Consider the following 19,075-nt stretch of genomic DNA (forward strand, 5'->3'; position numbering starts at 1 on the left):
AACGTCTTAACAAGAGGAAACAAACTCAAGTGGCCGAGTGATTTGCTTGGCATTCAAGATTTCGTGTCATTAGCACCAAGCTAACTCAGGACAACGAAGGCCTCGGACCTAAAAAACAACAAAAAGCTACGGGGAATTATAGCTTTGTGTATCCTCAACATTTCATTGTTTAATCGAAAATAAACATATCCAGTCATTACTGATTCATACGTAAAAGAAAATTACAACCATTTATAATGTGATTGTTTTAGCAATCGTTATTTTATGGGTTTTAACGGTGTTCGGGGAGGTACAAATTTCGAGTTGCATGCCTTTGACGTCGTACCACGTTGTGCCACAACAGGCCGGGCACCGCCGAGGTCTACTGGAAGACATGCAGCGCAATTAAGTGGAAGAAGAGGCCGCGGCGGTCCCCAACCAGTAATTGTGGCTCTCCCGACAGAGGAGCGAGACCATATGCTCGTGCACCATCTTGGATCCTCCGGTTGTATGTGTTGCTGCTCCGTGTGTGTTGAAGAGGGAGGAAGCATTAAACATTGTGCTGTTTGAATATCAAATGTTTCACTCTCTTTTGTGTTATGTGTCACTTTGTATGGGTTGCTGCTCAGTGTGTCCTAAAGGAAAGGTTGTTTAAAAGTTTAGAATTACTCCATTACGTCGATTTAATTGAGATTTTCTAATTTACGTCAGCCGGTGTGTCTCTGGCGTTAAGGTAGCGGACTTTGGTGAGTCAAAATTCTATGGTCTGGTTGAACATTTTGGTTTTGAAATATACAATATTTAGTTTTTTGTTTTGTGTGTCAGTTTTACAGTATACTTCAACTGTAAGGCACAAACATATTGGAACGAGCACGCGAAACTGTCTGAGCAAGTGAGAATAGATGCTAAGGAATACGCAGAGTGGCACTAAGCGGGCCCCCAAAAAAGGGCAGGAAAATCCAACAAACCACAAAGAAAAGTAATGTGAACGTCTGCTTGAATGAATGAAAAAAAACACGACCTAATATAAATCAAGTTTTAAAACTTTAATAATAAGGGCCACCTCTCAGCTCTCAGATGCTACGGGCGTGTCGAATGGATGCGCCAAAAGGAATTCAACATACTGACGGGAACGATGTAAAATCACGTTCGAAATCAAATGGTTATTGTGGACTATAATCATAAACATAAGCACACAAGTCAACTTGCCCTCGTTGTCGGCGACAATGTCACAGACGAACACGGCGCCAGATGACAGCGGCACGGTAGGAGGAAACCCGGGTAGTTAGACGGTCGGCACTGCCCCGTTCACTAGTATCAAGTTACCCACCGAGCCATGTCGTCTCTGGTGAAAGTTTACAAAACTATCCGTCGTAAAATGCGCTCTGCAGAGTCGGCCGGTGGTAGTGTTGATGCGCAGCTCGCCATCGGCGTGCCTTTAAAAAGTCAATCCATCGCTTTTTTTTTTTTTGCTTTTTTTTTTGGGGGAGCTTAAAAAAATGTCACCGAGCTGTTCTGTAAATTTTCAGGGTGTAGCCACCGTTGGCTTGCTAACTGGAAGCTGGTGTTGTAAATGGGCCTCGTTATGGAAGCTAAGCACAGCTAACTCACAACTGAGCAGCCAAACGAAATGACATCACATTGTACTTCTATTGTGGGGGAGGGAACTCACGCTAGAAAGTAGAAGCCGAAGCCCTGGGATGTCACTGGGCTGTGTTTTAGCCCCACCCACAAAATCAGGGAAGTTCAAACAGTGAAAAAGATGCGAAAAATTATATGTCAACAATTCAGCACTATACTGTTATAGGTGTTTGCATACGTTTTCAGCTCTTCAAACATATTTTATGTATTTAGAAACAAAACCCAGATTTCATCTTCTAGCCACTGTAAAAAAAAAAAGGGCTTTAATAACTTTAAATGTGTTTCGAGTGTGTGGAAGCGGTAAACCACAAAAAGTAAAGTGATTTCCTATGGTCTTTATCGCTCAGATTCTGACCATTGCGGGTGGCTCTGGAACATGTCCACGCTACGATCGGCGGTTCACGGTAATATGGGGCACTGGCAAATTGCACAGTGTCAAGCAATTTCCACGGCACATGACGACGGCCAGCACTTGCGCGCAAAAAGACAATAAGTCGACTGTCTCGCCGTCTCGTGAGACTTCTAAAACCACACGCAGACATAAAAACACACTTCCGGACGCCTATTAAATATTCACGAGGGGTTTTCGCCATCAATCAGCGGGAGCTAACACTTGTGCGATGATGGCGCCCGCCCCCCCTCGCCCCCCACGCCCCCAGGCCTCACGTGTGCGCAGAAAAGTCATCGATCTTCGTTAGCGGGCCGCGGCTAAATATGCTATACATCTGCTCCCCGGCTCGCCGTCCCACACAACCACTCCACTCCCCCTGCCAGTTGGCCTACACTGCTTTATTTGTTTGTATAATAAGTGTGTGCTATGAATACATAATCACAACATACTGCGCATGACCATAGTGGAAGCATTTAGCATTCATTCATTCATTCCAAGACCTGCTTCAATTAAAAATGCCCAACTTGATGCGGAATTTAAGAACGTGATGAATTTAAAAGCAGATGACATGAGCGCGAGGCTCAACAGACACTCAAAAAGGGAGCATCGGAGGACGCGCGGATTTTAAGTGGCCGCCAATAAAGCGTGGCATTGCCAGAATCAACCGTGGCAAGACGGGCGGGCCAAACGCTCGGCTGCGGCGCCCTCCGGTGGCCTGCACTCACCGTGCTTTTGTCCTTCAGAAGCTTCTCGATCACTTCGATCAGCGGCTCCTTCTGCTCGGGATCCAGGCTGAGGAACGAAATGAAGAAGACCAGAAACTAAAACACATGGCCCGTGATACTAAAGTGTTCTGCCACCATATCACCGGTCAGCTATCCAATCCCGCTATATCGCAGATTCTTTCGTGGATCCTATCGCGGAAAACCCCGCTCGATCGCACAAATAGTTTACATCGATCATGTTTTATGGCTTGAACAGCTTTGATATATTAAGAAGCAAATAGTAATACAAATGCAGTAAAATTCAATATGTATAGTTTTTGCACTGCATCATCCGTTATTCGTGTGGGGGGGGGGGAAATCCCATTTCCGGTTTCTGTGTTCAGGTCAAAGCCATGTCTACAATAAAAGTATTGTTTTGGCGCCGTTTTGTGGCCTCCAGTGAATCCGCGCCCTTTACAAAACAGAGACCAAGCCCTGCCACAAGCAAAAATTTGTGAGTAACTGTCGCCGCCTGACAAGGTTTATAATTGCCTATAGAACACGCTCCAAAACGGCCGCAAAGCTAACGGACTAAATGACGCACCTCCCTTTACTTCAACATAGTTCCTTGGCACCATGAAGCGCTAAAGCAATATTTTTTTATATTAAACATGGCTTTGGCCTGAGCACAAAAATAGCAAATAGATTTTAAGGATATAATGTTTTTTAAGTGAGCAACACAGGATAGGGTCATGAAAACAAAATACATGCCTGTGAGTACTATTGTACACTCTATTTGTATGTTTTGCTGCCCTGTGAGTGTTAAAATAACAGATGATTGAAGATTTAGAATTATGCCAATGCTAATTTCCATTAGCCCATCTATGGCATTTTGCATTATATGTTAGCATTAAGCTAGCAGACTTTCGTTAGACGCAATGATATGGTTCGACTGAACATTTTGGTGTTTTAAATATAGAATGCTGAATTTTCTTCTGATGTACGTGTCCATTTTACAGTGCGAGCACGCTTTGCTTCTTATTTTCTATTTTAAAAAATGTTTTTATAAAAAGGTCTCAAAGTTGTAACGTATCCCCAACAAGAAAAGTGGGTTCACTGTACAGTTGTGCGCAGGTACCTGTAAAGCTTCTGGATGGCGTGGGCAGAGGTCTTCCTGACGTACGGCGACAGGTCGGCCGCGGCCTCCTTGATGGCTAGCATCATGATTGGGACGATGATGGTCACGCGGATGCTGGACAAAACCCTCAGTGCACTGGCCCGGATCAGCTGGTTCGGGTCCTATTCCAAATGATATCCTTGTTTGATTGTAAATCAGATTTGATTTTTTTTTTTTTTTTAAATAAAAACAATAAAAACGGAGGCTGAGGCTCAGAGACAAAACATACAAAATGCAGCCAACTGCAACAAAGTGAAAGTCCAGCATTTTTGTTGCTGATAAGTATGGGATGAACGTCGGCATCAAAGTGTATTGCCACGCTAATGTCACCGACCTCGGGAACCTCACTCAACCACTTTACACCGCTCTGTGTGTAGACTAGACTATCATGCAGCATGATATATTGTTTGAGCATCGTCATCGCGATGAATGCGCGCGCAATAGTAACATCGCGAGGTCCTGCGATGTTGGTGCACTGCATTGATGGGCAGTTAATTGTAATATCGCAAAGTAACCAGCAGAGGGACCTGGCTGGACATCCTAATAAGATCAGCACCAATGTTACGTAAATGATAACCTCTCAAAACAAAACGGGCGCGCTTACGCTATCTTCTTGTATGATAACTATTAATGAGCAAAAGATTTAAAAAAACAAAAACAATGGAATGACTGCATTATATGTAACGGTCTTCAAAAGGCAACAGACGGTGGTTTGTGTTCGTTGTTAAGGCATTTGGGAAGGGACAAACCTTCGTGGACACAATGTGTTGCTTAAACTAATGCGCTGAATTATAGAAAAACAAATGCAGAATATGTAAAAATATGTATAAAATAGACAAATGAATAGTGTTAGGAATGTGCTGATGACAATACAGCATAACTGGGCATGAAAGAAATGAGTTGACCTTCATGTCTGGCTGGACTAAAGGACTCCGTATACTTTTGTACCCTATTGAGTATATGTTTCTTTTCTACTGAAACGATTATAAACTGTTCTTACAGCGCAGAGAGGGAAAAGGGGAAATGTGAGCTGGTATTGACATCACCGGTACTCTTTATTTTTTCGCATGGCAATGTATATTGCATAGTTAAAACAAATTATTCAATCAAAACATCGCAATGTGATTTTTTTTCCAACATCGTGCAGCCTAAACGTAGACAGTCTTGCGATATTGAGCTTCCCAAAGGTGCCAATATATTTTACTCAAATTTGAAGCATTGAATTGACGGATTGGCAGTGGAATCGGGAGGCTCCGAGCTAAAACTCTTCACATACATAAAAAACACAAAAAGTTGAATCCTGCCAACTGACAAGATGATGATACAAAAATGTACTGACGCTAACTTGGCCAACCTTGGGAACCTCACTCAACTCAATTTGCACCAATCTGTTCTGTAGACCGTATTGCAATATTTAAATTAGCTTAGATAAATCGATTACGGCCCGTCCCAGGGGTAACAATTGAGTTCAGTTCGTCTCTCGATGACTTGTTTGTGCAGCAAAACAGTCAAGCGTGGACAAATGGTACCCTCTGCTGGTTGCTACCAGGTACTGAACCAAGTGCTGATAGGTTTCACAGAAAAAAAGCTGCAAATTTGTAAACAGCGGCCAGTTGACTGTAGAGGTGACAGCAGTCCTGTGTTGGATCCAAATCGGGAGCTTTTGACGTGGTTACCTTGAGGGCCCGCTGGAAAGTGCTGATGGAGAGCAAGGCCAGGTCCTGCTGCTCTTCCGCGTACCTCACCAAGTACACGTACACCAGCTTCTTCAGCTGACAAAGACAAGACGCAAAATTCAACCTGGGAACGAAACCTTGTTGGACGTCATGCCGAATTGACAACGAAAGCGTGTCGAAGTCCGGCGCAGGAAAATCTGATTTGTCCACTGATGAAACACTGGAAGTGCCCTCATGAGAAATAATCAATTGCCTAAAGGACGCATTCAAGCTGGAGGTCAGGCGGGAGGCTACATAACCGGCGCCATACTTTCGCATGCAGCCAGTATTTTTGGCTCTCAATCATCATTTGACTCATGACACGCGGAAGTGGCAACATTATTCAGGATAAAAGCAGACGCGAGGAAGACGACTCGTCGGTCTTACCTCGATGTTCTTACTCGCCACGTTCTTCACCACGGCGGGAAACAGCTCCGACGCGTTCTTTCCTTTGGCGATGAGCTGTGAGGAGGGAGCATACGGTGGTGTTTGCGACTGCAAGAATAGCTGGGAGGATGGCGCCGAACCTTTGGATTAGCTCTTATTCCTGTCCAGGCTTCTGACTACTGCTTCACATCTGTATCGCATGGAATGGACCCCATGAGCTCCTCTTACAGACCAGTTTTATTGGACCTACATTCTACAATTCATTTAGTCTTTCCTATGAATCCTTTAACCCAAATTGTGTTGTTTCAACACAGTTTCTGACTACTGCTTCACATCTGTGTTGCATGGAATGACACCTTAAGCTGCCGTTCCAGCCCAGGTCCATTGGACTACAATCCACAACTAATTTGAGCTTTCCCATGTTTTACTTAACTGAAATGACGTTAATTAAGCAGTGTCTCTGGGAGCCGCTTCACATCTGTGTTGCATAGAGTTGATGTGTGAGATGCTGAACCATCCCTGGACAATTGGACTAGAATTCACAATTCATTTTTGCTTACCTCAGACTCACTAAAATAACATTTAGTCTTGAATAAGCCCCCGTCTATGAGAAGTCCTTCACATCCGTATCGCATGGAAGCCCAGGACACTGCGCACTCACCCCGACGACCCTCTTCATGGCCTCCAGTTTCAGCGACTCCTTGTTGCTCTCCAGCATTTCTTTGAGATCTTCATTCCTGAAGGGCACAAAACAAATCAGAGGCATGATAAGCAGCCCCGAGCTCCACGCTCCACTTTTGCCCGTGAAGGATTTTCCCGTCGCGTGTGAAACGCCACAACTGCGTCAGGCGCACCCACAGTCAGTAGGCCGACACGGGGAAAGAGAAAAGCAAGCAAAATTAAAACATTGAAATTGGCGAGCAGCTCATTCCTCAGCTAATGCACACACTGGTGCAGCATTGTGTACCTGGACAGCAGACCGCTGTTGTGCTCAACATTCCACCGAGGGTAAACAACACAATCTTGTCCAAACATTGAATCCAAACAACCAGGATCACGCTTCGGTAAGCGAGGTGTTTGCTAACGGGGACACTGGGCATATGCAAATCGGCATTGGCTGCTGAAAAAGACATTTTTTTTCTTACCGTTTCTCGTAGCAAAAAAGTTTTTGGGGGGCTACGGGGCCATTTTTTGTTTCAGAACACTCCAAATAATTGTTGTTAAATGCTTTAGGCATTTGAACATTTTATTAATAATTATTTACTGTTTTAGATATCTCCAAAAAATATATTCTTCTCAGGGTTTCAGATGTTCAAATTTTGTCTTAGGGTTTCAAGTATCCGGGGGGGGGGGGGGGGGGGGCTTTTCTCAGTTTTTCAGATAGTTCTAAAAACATCAAGAATATTTTTTCTTAATGGTTCAGATATCTGAAAAAAAAGAGTGAGTTTTTCTTAGCATTGCATATCTGAAAAACAAAACAAAAAATGGTAGCATTTCAGATCTCCAAAAACAAAGATTTGTTTTGGATCTGGAAAAACAAATAGTTTTTCAAGTTTCAGATATCCCCCCCGCCTTAAAGTTCTTAGCGCTTCATCTTAAAATGAAATACATTCGTACAGCGACGATACACAAGAGGTATGATGCAAATCACTGTTGTACAGCCATGGCGGAGGTCGACCAAACATTAAGCGTGAACATTATAATCCAGAAGAGATGGCAAGCAAAAGAGACCGTCGGACACGGTCCCGGTTCTACCCGGCTCCAGGAGTCTTCTTGGCGCTGAGCGTCAGGGTGCGTTCTTCCTGGCTCAGCTCGGACCTCAAGCAGAACTGCAGGTGCTCGGCCGAGACCATCGCCGACCTGACGGCGACGGCGGTCTCCGAGCGGAACGTCAACAGGCGCGCGTCCATCCCGCCGACGTCTTCGCTCCGGTTCTCCGTCCGCTCTCGCTTTGGTTGCGCACTCACTCCCCGCCTGCTTCCTCTTGACTTTGGCAAATTAAGTCACAAGACCGAGTCGGCCCGCTTAACGGCACGTCATTTTTCTGCCGGAGCCCACGCGTCTTTCCGGAACAATCCGCCGCGGTCACCTGCAGACACTGTGCTCATGCCCGGCATGATCTGCTCCTTAGGGTTTGCTACTTTTTGTCACCTCGCACAGTGTTTGGACGCAGCTAACAAAAAGAATGCCAGGAAACAGCCGGGAACATGTGACCTCCTTGACTTTGCCTCGTGAATCAGTGGTTTGTGGACAGAAATGTCTCATTGGTCTATTCTTAGGTTTCAGACATATGAAAATCTTCAAAAAAATATTCATCTTAGTTTCACAAATCTGAAAAAAAAATAATTTTGTTTTAGCCTCTCTGACATCTAAAAAAAAAAAAAAAAAAAAAAAAAAAAAAAAAAACTTTGTTTAACTCTACGTGTTTCACGTATGCAATAAAAAAAATAAAAAAAAATAAAAAATCTTAATTTCCGATATTTCCGGAAAACAGAAAAACTAAAGTCTGCATTTTTCCAAATGCAATAATCATTCCCCAAAAAAATCTTAGTTTCCGATATCCAAAAAACAGAAAACAAAATCTTGTGTGTGAAACATCCAGAAATACCAATACCCAAAGAACTGAAAATTTTGTTTTTTTCATGTTTCAAAGTTTCAAATATAAAAAAAATTGGGTGTTTCCAATATCCCGGAAAAAAAACCGATTCTTCCTGTTCCACTGCCAGTATGTGATAAACATCTAAAAATGTTTTTCTTCGTGTTTCCGATAACTGAAAATATATTTTCTCTGGGTTTCACATTTGTGATAAACATCCCCCAAAAAATTCCATAGTTTACATCTGAAAAAAAATACATATTTCTCTTCACATTTCAGATGTCTCAAAAATATCACAACTTTGTGTTTGCGTTTCACGGGATAAACTTCGAAACACATTTTCTTTAAAAAATCATTTGTGTTAGTGTCCTCAAAATATATTTTAGGTGTGTTTCAGGTAGCCAAAAAAACATTTTAAAAAACTGGCTTAGTCTTTCTGTCATCCTTAAAAGTATTGGGTCTACCGAAACCAACAAAGATCATTTTCTTACTTTTTCACATATTGGAAAAACATTACAAATCTATTTGCTTCGTGTTCTGGCTATTCACAAAACATTGTTTTAATGTTTCCTTTGTGTCAAAACAAGTAAAGCCCTCTTTTCCAAACATGTACTTCTGAGTACAATATTTACAATCAAGTGTGACATTCCTCAGTGCCACTCAACTCCAGTTGGACACACAAAGGGAACCGAGAAACCCACAAGAAAAAACTGAGAAGCGCTGAAATTTTTGCAAACTCGAGTGGAAATTGGCTGACAAAACGCTCCAAATGTGAACCAAATACCATATTCATTAATAACATATTAAATGTTCTCTACAGCAGTGTTTCCCGACATCTCGATAAATGTTAATGCTGTTGTTTATGAAGGCACCTAATTTGCAGGAGGAAAAAATGCTCGTGAGTATTGTTCAACGCTCAGTTTGTGTGCATTGGTGCTCAAGTAGCAGTTGTTTGAAGGCTTCCAATTACCACTACATCGACGCTGATTTCCCTCAGCTTGTCTATGGCATTTCGCATGAATGTTAGGATTATCCTTGTTATTCATTTTCACATATGACAAGAGGAAATTTCGGTACAGATTTTAGCAAGAATCAAAGTTTGACGCACATGATGTGGTTTTGCGGGCCACAGAAATGATATGGCGGGCCAGATCCGGCCCCCGGGCCTTGTGTTTGACACACGGGATCTAAAGGATCTACCGGAACCGGTCGCTCCCACACGAAGAAGCTTGAAGCAAGCGAGCTTTGCCTCTTACTTGGAGAACTGTGCCAGCCAGTCTTCTTTTGATTCCGTAAAAGTGATTTTGTACCATAGTCTCCCATTTCTTGATGGCGAGAGGGAGGGAACATGTGCTAAGGAATACTTTAAAAAGTGTGTTTCAAGACATTTCATTGTGTTTGAATATATTTCAAGCTTGAGGAAGGGTTCAAACCATTTTTGGAAAACATTTTCCCACATGGTCTATCTATATTGCGGATTTCCACCTATTGCGGGTGGGCGTGTCACGTACCCCCGCGACAACCGGGGTTTGACTCAATCTGACATTATGGCTCAACTTTAGCGGCTAATTGTCATTCACCATCACTGGTAGCTAGCTACCGGTTAGCTCGCTGCCTCAGTCGAAGCGCTAAGTACACGTCAACGTGCCAAACTGTACTGTCAAGTACAACGAAACAATGCTAATATGGTTTGTCTTACTTTTTAAAGTCAGCGCTGAAGAGTCCGAAGGCGGCCCGGGTGGCCGGAGCGCTCTCCTGGGCAGCCTCCACCGCAGCCTCCGCTCCTCCTTGGTCGTTGTACAAAGCGGTCGTCGACATCTTCCCAGCTTTGTCTCCTCACGCAAAAAAAAACAACAACATAAAAATCTCCCACTTTTGCCGCCGAATGCCCACTTAAGTGTCGCGTACGTCGGCGTGGCGTCTGCCGTGGAGGTTCAGAAGAGAGCGGACAAACTTCCCTGGAGATTTTCCTCCAACTTTTTTTTTTTTTTTTTTTTTTTTTTTTTTAACTCTCAGCACCGGAAGTAAGCAGCTGGCGTCACATGACAGGTTTGGTGAATTGCGCACATAGATCTATGGCAAATAGAACAGATTGCCCATTGAGTTATGTATTAATCTCGTTCCATGAATTAGATTTCTACGCTCAGTGTGCTTCAAGCGGTCAGAAGACTGCAACGAATAGAAACACGTGACACATCTTCACTTGTGCGCTCTTTTTTTACTGTGGTCTTTTAATATTTTACTTAAAATAAAATAAAAATTGTGCTGACAATTTTTTAGCCTCGTATGTAGACTTCCTTCTCACAAACAAACATCCAAAATCATTTTCTTAGTATTTCACATATCCCCCAAAAAAAACAACCCCCCAAAAATGGCTTTCACATGACAAATATAAAACAATGTATGTTTTTTTTCTGAGTGTTTCAGATAGCTGAAAAAAAAAAAAAAAAAAAAACATTTTTTTTGTTGTTTTGTATTTCGGGTGTCCAAAAACATCCAAAATAAGTTGTCCTAGCGCTTCAGATATCCCAAAAACATCAAATATCTTTTTTTCCCCCACAGTATTTTAACCTGTATTACCATTTAAATGTGTACCCTGTTCGATTATGATGAATGTGAACTACATTAAAAAACACACACACCAGCTTGTTAGATAGTAAGCTAAAAAAACGTTTTAACTATCTGTTCACAATTTTTTTTTTACCTTGGTATTTATTTTTACAAAAGTTATCCCACGTACAAGTCACCAAAAGCTAAGGATGACCCATATAAATCTTGTATAGATTCATTATTATAATGATTCTGCATTTGAGGAATTACTTCCCACAAATTCACATTTCACACACAGAGATAAAAACCCATTCAAATGAATGAAACATTCGACAATAAAGTTTCTCATCTTTGCCTTTCCATATTGAAACTGTTCAGCTCTTTCAGGAGATCTTCGAACCTTTTTTTCACATTCCCAAAAATTCCCACCATTTTAATACCAGTATTCCACATTTTCCATGACAAAATTCCCATTTTTTGGGGTATTATTCCACATTTTCAATGACAACATTCCCAAATCATTGCAGACTTTTTACAAATTTAGCTCCTCCTTCTCCATTTGTCAACTGATGCAAACCACGCCAACCTTCAAATGTGCTCCTCATTCAGGGCATTTACATACCTGTTCATCACATGTGCACATTTTCTCAGTATATTATTCTCAAATATTTGACATATTTACGTCCTCCTTCCACATGTCTTGTATTTATAATATATGTATTGTTTGATTCATGAATGGGTAGATAGCTACCCAGACTTCACTGGGAAGCGAAAGTGAGCATTTGCGCACGCGCAATGACTGTCCAAACATAGCGCCAGCAAAACCGTGTCAGCGGAAGTGAGAATTGACGCATGCGCAGACGCACTGACTCGGCATCAACATGGCGTTGGCAAAGTCCGTGTATAATGTGCTCTTCAGGAGAACGTCCACTTTCGCCATCACCATCATGGTTGGCGCTGTCTTCTTCGAGCGAATATTCGACCAAGGTGGCGACGCAATCTTTGAGCAAATGAATCGCGGGGTGAGTCGCTTTCGCCGTGCCAAAATCGGGGTTTTATTCTGACCTTGCAGTCAGAGGGCGAAGCGGTGCTAGGTGTTAGCTAAGCTAACTTGCCCGCTACCGCCAATTTGAACCGAATTACAGTCATGAAATTGCTCTTTTTTTTATTTTTTTTTATTTTTTTTTTATATATATATAAAGGTAACCTGACCTTGTGTTTTGTGTTAGAAACTATGGAAACACATCAAACACAACTACGAGAACAAGGACGAGTAAATGTGGACGCCGGTTTCCAGAGGCTGCAGTTGGAGCCTGTTGTCATCATCCTGCCTGGACTCCATTCACGACGCCGACGCAAACAACAACAAACACGGACTTAATGTGCTTCAAATTGGGCCCAAAGTGTGTGCAGACCACCGTCAAGATGGCGCAGTGGACCCCCGTCACGTCAATCTTCCCGTTCCTGTCATTTGTTGTCACCTTGCGTATTGTAAATGATTAAATTAAACGTGTTGATGTGTGACAAATTGTGCTTTGTTTGCTTTTGCGGTGGACGTCCGTGTTTCCCTACCTTTAGTGAGCCAAGGCACATATTTTGCACGAGGAAAATGGAGACTCAGAAGCACAGATAGTTGGACAAAGACACATGATTAGCAGTAAATGATTTTCAGACCCATTTAAGTGAAATTGGATTAAGTCTGTAGCATATTGGTGGGGACTCACTTATTTTTTGTGCTATTTCTATTTCTTGCTCTAAATGTTTTGAACACTTGTATTAGTATTACCGCACAACACATTCAGAATCATCTTTATTTGCCAAGTATGTCCAGAAAACACACAAGGAATTTGTCTCCGGTCGTCGGAGCCGCTCGAGTACGACAACAGACTTTGGAGACATAAAGACATTGACCAAAAAAAAGTCACTGACGAATAAAGGGTCTCTAGTTATCAGGTAATGCCGGTAAAAAAAATAATTTGACAATTAACTTGCTAATGACGCAGTACTTTTGTGTTTATATCCTAGATCTGTATTTTGTTATCCTGGCTTGTTTGTTGTAGTACAAGAATTTGGCTCCAACCACTGGAGACAAATTCTGTGGGCCAATAAAATCTTACCTGAGTTGATTGATTCCGAAGTGTATCATACTAAAACTAATAAATTTTGCCTTTGTTACCAATGACATTTTTTTTCTCAATGTGTTTAACTGCTTAGCATATGCTAATTGAGAGTACATTCCTTCCATTTTTCTGCATGTGGCCCTCAATGGAAAAGCTATAGACAGATATACTTCCATAGAGATGTCTATGGAAGTGTATCTGGCATTCTTTCTTTTTTAGATTATTTTTTTTTTTACACGATTTTACGAGATGCTATTATTTTTACATTTCGTGGCACGAATATAGTGTTATACACATTAACATCACGCTTTAAAAATAATAATTAAAAAAAATTCCCAGGTCCAGTACAAAAGGTGGCGGTAATGCTATTCCCGCACATAAAAACAATCATTCAAGGAAGACGACTTGCAGGTGACGTCATCTCTGCGCGACACGTCCACACGGCGGCAAATAACACAGCGCGTCAGTTTTGCGAACTTTTACCAACTGACACGGAAACAAAACTATTTGTTGCCAATTTGTGGTTTGACTGAAAGGAGGACGCCCGCGGAAAGTTTGCGCTAAAGCGGACTGAGCAACAAAACCGCAAAAAAAAAAACTGTTTTCATCCTGAAAACGGAAGCGTGGCAGCATGAATGAAGAAGGTAAGAGAACACCTGAGAGTGTGTTGTCATTTGTGTGTTTATTGTGTTATTTTGAGTGTGTGTGCGCTTTTAATGTGTTGTCATGTGCTTTCGCACGGTGTGTGTGTATTGTGCTGTCATTTGTATGTCTGTGTGGATTGTGCCGTTTTTGTTATTTTGTGCGTTTGTGCTGCCCTTTTGTGTGTGCATTTATTTTGTGTGTTTGTGATGTTTGTTGCTGTGCTGTCCTTCTCAGTCATTGTTGTTGTTATTTTGTGAGTTTTTGACTTTCAGAGCTGTTGGAGTACTTCCGCGCTCAGCTGAGGCAGGACCCCGACGTGGCTTCGGCGGTGGCCGCCATCCGCACGCTGCTGGAGTTCCTCAAGCGGGATGAAGGTGACGCGAGCTCACCCGAACGTCGGGCACTCCAGTCTTCTTGTGGTCCTCGTTGTTGACTTTGTGACTTTCAGGCGAGACCCTACTGGGCCTGAGGGAGAACCTGAAGTGGGCCACGGACCGCCTGGCCAGCGTGGACTCGTCCGTGGCCGTGTCTTCTGGCGGCGAACTCTTTCTGCGCTTCATCAGCCTCACGTGGCTGGAGCACCAGGTGGGTCGGACGCACGTAAAATGCTTCGTTAAACCGACAGCACGAATAATACTACCCTAATTTCTTATAATATGCATTCCCCCCCCAAAAGAAAATTGTCAAAAGTTGATAGAGCGTATCACGTGAGAGTCATGACTCCCTTGCGGGGGGTGACAGTCTAAAACACTTACCGTAATTTCTCATCTATAATGCGCATTTTTACCCCCCCCCCCCAAAAAAGAAATGTCCAAAATCACTGGTGCGCGTTATACATCGGTATAGGGGGAAATGAAAAAGACTTTCCCATTTTATAAATGTATGCCGCCATCTAGAGGGTATGAAAAAGCGGTACACGCTCATTTCAATATGCCACCGCCACCTAGAGGTTATGAGAAAGGCTTACACTTTCATTCTTATATGCCAGCGCCACCTAGAAGCCATGAAAAAGGTGTAGCATACACTTTTATTCCAATACGTATGACTGCATATGTACAGTTGTGCTCGTAGGTTTACATACCCTGGCAGAATTTGTAAAATATTGTTTTGTTTTGTTTTTTTAAATACGAGTGATGACTGAACAACAAGCATCATTAATTTATTTATGGTTATTGTTTGATGATAATGATTTTCTGTAATGCTTGACAGTTTAATTTGAATCCCATTAAACTAAAACAATGTGTTTCGCCTGGCCCCTCATGTTTTCTTTCAAGAATTGTACCCATCTCATAAATTCTGCCTGGGTAATCAAACATGAGCACAACTGTGCGTTTTCTCATTTACTAAATAAAAGTACGGCTGTGAATTTCGAAATAAGAGCAAGTAAATAAAAATAAACTATTACGTGTTCAAATGAAGTGCTTAATTTCAGAATAATTATTTGAAAAAAATGAACAAAATACAGATACTTTTTGTTTTGACCATATGGGTGGTAGGAAAACCATGCATTGAAAATCAGAATCAGAATCATCTTTATTTGCCAAGTATGTCCAAAACACACAAGGAATTTGTCTCCGGTAGTTGGAGCTGCTCTAGTACAACAAGTAAAGATGCATTGTGTCACCAAAATGTATGTGGACATCTCTAATTATGCCCCCTTTCACCGATATTTTGGATTTTATGGACGTTTTCCCTCATTAAGCAACGTTAAGGTTTTTCTGTATAGTGAGCGCATATGTAGAGGGAAACCTTGCGGCGATCATTGGAATATTTTCACAGGTTGAAGTGGGTGTAAGGAAAGATGTCTACACGGGCTGGGTGTTGTTTCGAACCTCACGATACGATTTCCATTCTTTGGAATTCAGCGTGATTCGGTACCGACTCTTTCGGCTGCGATTCGATTCAATCACGATTTAAAACAAGCCGCTCTAAAGCGGCCACGCCAGCGGACGATCCACAATGCAATATTACTCCGTTCTTCGTGTTTGCTAATGCTCTCAGGAATTATCTTCAAACGTGTAATGTATTTCAAAACAAATCTCTGAATTTACAGTGTCATTAACTAAATGAAAATGCATTTTATTTGTAATGAAAACTTTAAAAACAGCTTTTACCATTAATTACCCTTAATGACACCTTTTTTTTTCTTGATTCAATTTTAAATACACCTTTTACCCTCGTCTTTTTTTTCCTCATAGTAAAATGAAAAAGGCGTTCAAGCCTTTCAGTTTGGGTTCCCTCCTGTCCAAGAACTTTTCATACTCCCACTTTATTAGACAACGCAGATGCTGCATTGACGAAAGCGCGCACGCACGTCGTCTCCTGTCGCCATAGCAACGCAGCGGCAGCATCTCACGTCGTTGTTTTGTGGTCCCGGCGGCCCGGCAGGAACTGTCGTGCTGCAAGAAAGTGATGGAGGAGCGCGGGCAGCTCTTCATGGACAAGATCTCCATGTCCAGGGGCAAAGTGGCCAAGCTGTGTCACACCTTCATCAAGGACGGAGCCGTAAGTCGCACACTCGCGCCGTCAAAGCAAAACAAAACAAAACAAACACCATCACGTGTGACGAGGCTTGCAAAATGGCTCCCGCGGAGTGAGGGAAGAGGCAAAGTTTACGTCACTTCTCAATTTTGTTCTCGTGCTATTTCCAACACTACTAATGGAAAAAAAAAAAGATGAAAAGTAAAATATGGAATCGGTCGTATTTGGACAGACGAGGTTTCTGGCCGACAGCGACAATGCGCGTCTTACTCACCTCTGCGTTCCGGGACAGAAAATCCTGACGCACTCGTACTCCCGGGTGGTCTTGAGGGTGCTGGAGAAGGCGGCGGCCGAGAAGAAACGTTTCTCCGTCTTCGTCACCGAGTCGCAGCCCGACGGCGCCGGGTGAGTCGCCGCCGCCGAACACCCCGGCACGACGACGGGCGCGCTCATCCCCATTGTTGTTTTCGAAGGCGACTGATGGCCGAACACTTGAGAAAACTCTACGTTCCCGTCACGGTTATCTTGGACGCCGCTGTTGGGTGAGTACCAGACAGCATTTGAGTTATTTTGTCACAAAAAATGCCAGCACAAAACCTTCAGGCTTCTGCTCGGGGGGGGTGCCAGGAAAAGCCGACGACGAGAACACTTGAACGTTAAATGGTGGCGGGTGTGTTAACAACAGTTTGAATGTGATTGGATGATTCTGAACCCAGCCCCGGTTATAAGAGGGTGTGCAGATTTATGCAACTGCATTTACTTTGACATCCACTCGCGAAGATGTTATTTTTTTAATCGAGTTGAAGAAGTTATGAGTCAGGTTAATGGTGGGAAAAGTTTTGAAATGTTTTATCTTGGTCTATTTTTCTTAGATCACAAAAAATTGGCATTTGAAAAGGGGTGTGTGGACTTTTTACTGTACAAGAAAAGTGGTAGTTTCCCACCGAAATGCTGTATTATTGCAATTAAAACGCTGCGTTAAGCTCTGAAAAACATTTTGGACACAAACGTACAGTATTTACGTGGAGGAACGCATTTGGCTGAGAGGTGCTGCAGGAGAGTTTCCAGGGCACTTTTTATGAAAAAGAACCTTATTTGTTTATGTCATTTAAAAAAAAAAAATTGTTTCATGTTCGATTTGTAGTGATGTACAGCGCTTAGTTTCGGTTGTGGTTGTTTTGTAAAGGCTACAAAGTCATGATTGTGTTTTGCCATTGAAACACTCAAGAATGTATTTGGCCCCAAAGCTTCCAAATTGTATTTTGAAATTTGCCGCTGCGTGCGCCAGGTACGTGCTGGAGAAGGTGGATCAGGTCATCGTGGGCGCAGAAGGCGTGGTGGAGAGCGGCGGCATCATCAACAAGGTTTCGCTGCTTTGTGGTTTTTGTTCGCCGTTTGTTTGTTTGCTTGCGAAACTCCTCCCCCCCTCTGGTACAGATCGGCACCTACCAGATGGCGGCGTGCGCCAAAGCCCACAACAAGCCCTTCTACGTGGTGGCCGAGAGCTTCAAGTTCGTGCGCCTCTACCCGCTCAACCAGCAGGACGTGCCCGACAAGTTCAAGGTGAGACGTCCTAGCCGAGTTTTGACGGGGAGCTGACATGCCGTGGAATGGGTTCAAATGGAAGAAATGTTGAACGCCACACTGAAAAAAGGTGAATTTAAACAATAGAGCGACATTTCTAAAATAGAAATGAATGGGGGAAAATGAAAAATGTGGGAATTTGGGGAATGGTTGCAATCAGTTGACAAATGTGGAAGGAGCCAAATTCAGTCTTCCTTGCATATGAGCTGATGATCACTGTTGAAGTGAGTTGAGGAGCTTTGTTTAGGCAGAAGTGATGCTTTGCCGCCATCTCGAAACTTGGTGCCAAGGAACGATGTTAAAGTGAGTTGAGGAGCTTCATTTAAAAAAAGCACTGATTTGTCACCAACAACAATGTTAACATAAATTGAGGAGCTTCAGTCAGACAAAAGTAGTGCTTTGCTGCCATCTTGCTGACAAGGAATTATGTCGAACAACGCTTTACCACAATCTTATTGCCAAGGAACTATGTGAGTTGGAGCTTCATTCAGAAAAACGTAGTGCTTTGCAGTCATCTCGGTGGCAAGGAACTATGTTTAAGTGGAGTTGAGGTGCTTCAGTCAGGCAAAAGTAATGATTTGATGTCATCTTGTGGCATCCGGGTGCCGAGGAACTAGGTTAAAGTGAGTTGAAGTTTCATTTCGACAAAAGCAGTCCTTTGCCGACATCTTGTGGAATCTTGGTCTCAAGTAACTATGTTGAAGTGAGTCGAGGAGCTTCATTTCGACAAAAGTAGTGCTTTGTTTCCATCTTGTGGCATCTATTGGGAATTCGAAACCTTTTGGGGTTGATGTCAATTCCTTGACGATTTTTTTGTATCAGTTCGTGGCAGGGCACATCACCGGCGAACACCATGTAAAATTTATTTTGTCATGGAAAATCCAAAAATATTTCTCATCAGTATTGACACAATTCAAGTCGAGGTGACACGCGTGTGCTTGCAGTACAAGGCGGACACGTTGAAGACTCACTCCAACCTGTCGGAGGAGCACCCCCTGGTGGACTACACGCCGCCCTCGCTCATCACGCTGCTCTTCACCGATCTCGGCGTCCTCACGCCGTCCGCAGTCAGCGACGAGCTCATCAAGCTCTATTTGTAAAACAT

At 42.8% G+C, this 19,075-nt stretch overlaps 3 protein-coding genes across 5 annotated transcripts in view; 2 read left to right on the forward strand and 1 right to left on the reverse strand.

The window, feature by feature from the left end:
• ap3b1a (adaptor related protein complex 3 subunit beta 1a) overlaps nucleotides 1-10,568 on the reverse strand; it is a 40,419-nt gene extending 29,851 nt beyond the window's left edge. Inside the window, exons 1-7 of one of the 3 annotated variants that reach the window (XM_061697779.1) lie at nucleotides 10,499-10,568; nucleotides 10,290-10,422; nucleotides 6,656-6,731; nucleotides 5,995-6,069; nucleotides 5,569-5,664; nucleotides 3,854-4,014; nucleotides 2,737-2,803 (exon numbers count right to left, since the gene is read on the reverse strand). In XM_061697779.1, coding sequence (XP_061553763.1) covers nucleotides 2,737-2,803; nucleotides 3,854-4,014; nucleotides 5,569-5,664; nucleotides 5,995-6,069; nucleotides 6,656-6,731; nucleotides 10,290-10,408 — 594 coding nt within the window. In that variant the 5' untranslated portion in view covers nucleotides 10,409-10,422; nucleotides 10,499-10,568. Of the gene's footprint in view, nucleotides 1-2,736; nucleotides 2,804-3,853; nucleotides 4,015-5,568; nucleotides 5,665-5,994; nucleotides 6,070-6,655; nucleotides 6,732-10,289 lie in introns of all 3 variants that reach the window. The other 2 variants (XM_061697778.1, XM_061697780.1) reach the window with 2 other exon arrangements.
• Nucleotides 10,569-12,007: 1,439 nt separating this feature from the next.
• LOC133413514 (cytochrome b-c1 complex subunit 9) lies at nucleotides 12,008-13,115 on the forward strand. The gene is made up of 2 exons (XM_061698010.1): nucleotides 12,008-12,162; nucleotides 12,370-13,115. The coding sequence occupies exons 1-2, from the start codon at nucleotides 12,022-12,024 to the stop codon at nucleotides 12,415-12,417; spliced, it is 189 nt and encodes a 62-aa protein (XP_061553994.1). The 5' UTR covers nucleotides 12,008-12,021; the 3' UTR covers nucleotides 12,418-13,115.
• Nucleotides 13,116-13,693: 578 nt separating this feature from the next.
• eif2b1 (eukaryotic translation initiation factor 2B, subunit 1 alpha) lies at nucleotides 13,694-19,072 on the forward strand. Its single transcript, XM_061697949.1, has 9 exons — nucleotides 13,694-13,904; nucleotides 14,178-14,279; nucleotides 14,354-14,490; nucleotides 16,294-16,410; nucleotides 16,679-16,791; nucleotides 16,860-16,928; nucleotides 17,675-17,750; nucleotides 17,824-17,949; nucleotides 18,915-19,072. Exons 1-9 carry the CDS (start codon nucleotides 13,892-13,894, stop codon nucleotides 19,068-19,070), a joined length of 909 nt encoding a protein of 302 aa, XP_061553933.1. The 5' UTR covers nucleotides 13,694-13,891; the 3' UTR covers nucleotides 19,071-19,072.
• The last annotated feature ends 3 nt before the right edge of the window (nucleotides 19,073-19,075 follow it).

This window comes from Phycodurus eques, chromosome 15, assembly GCF_024500275.1.
Source record: "Phycodurus eques isolate BA_2022a chromosome 15, UOR_Pequ_1.1, whole genome shotgun sequence".
NCBI classification, from domain to species: Eukaryota; Metazoa; Chordata; class Actinopteri; order Syngnathiformes; family Syngnathidae; genus Phycodurus; species Phycodurus eques.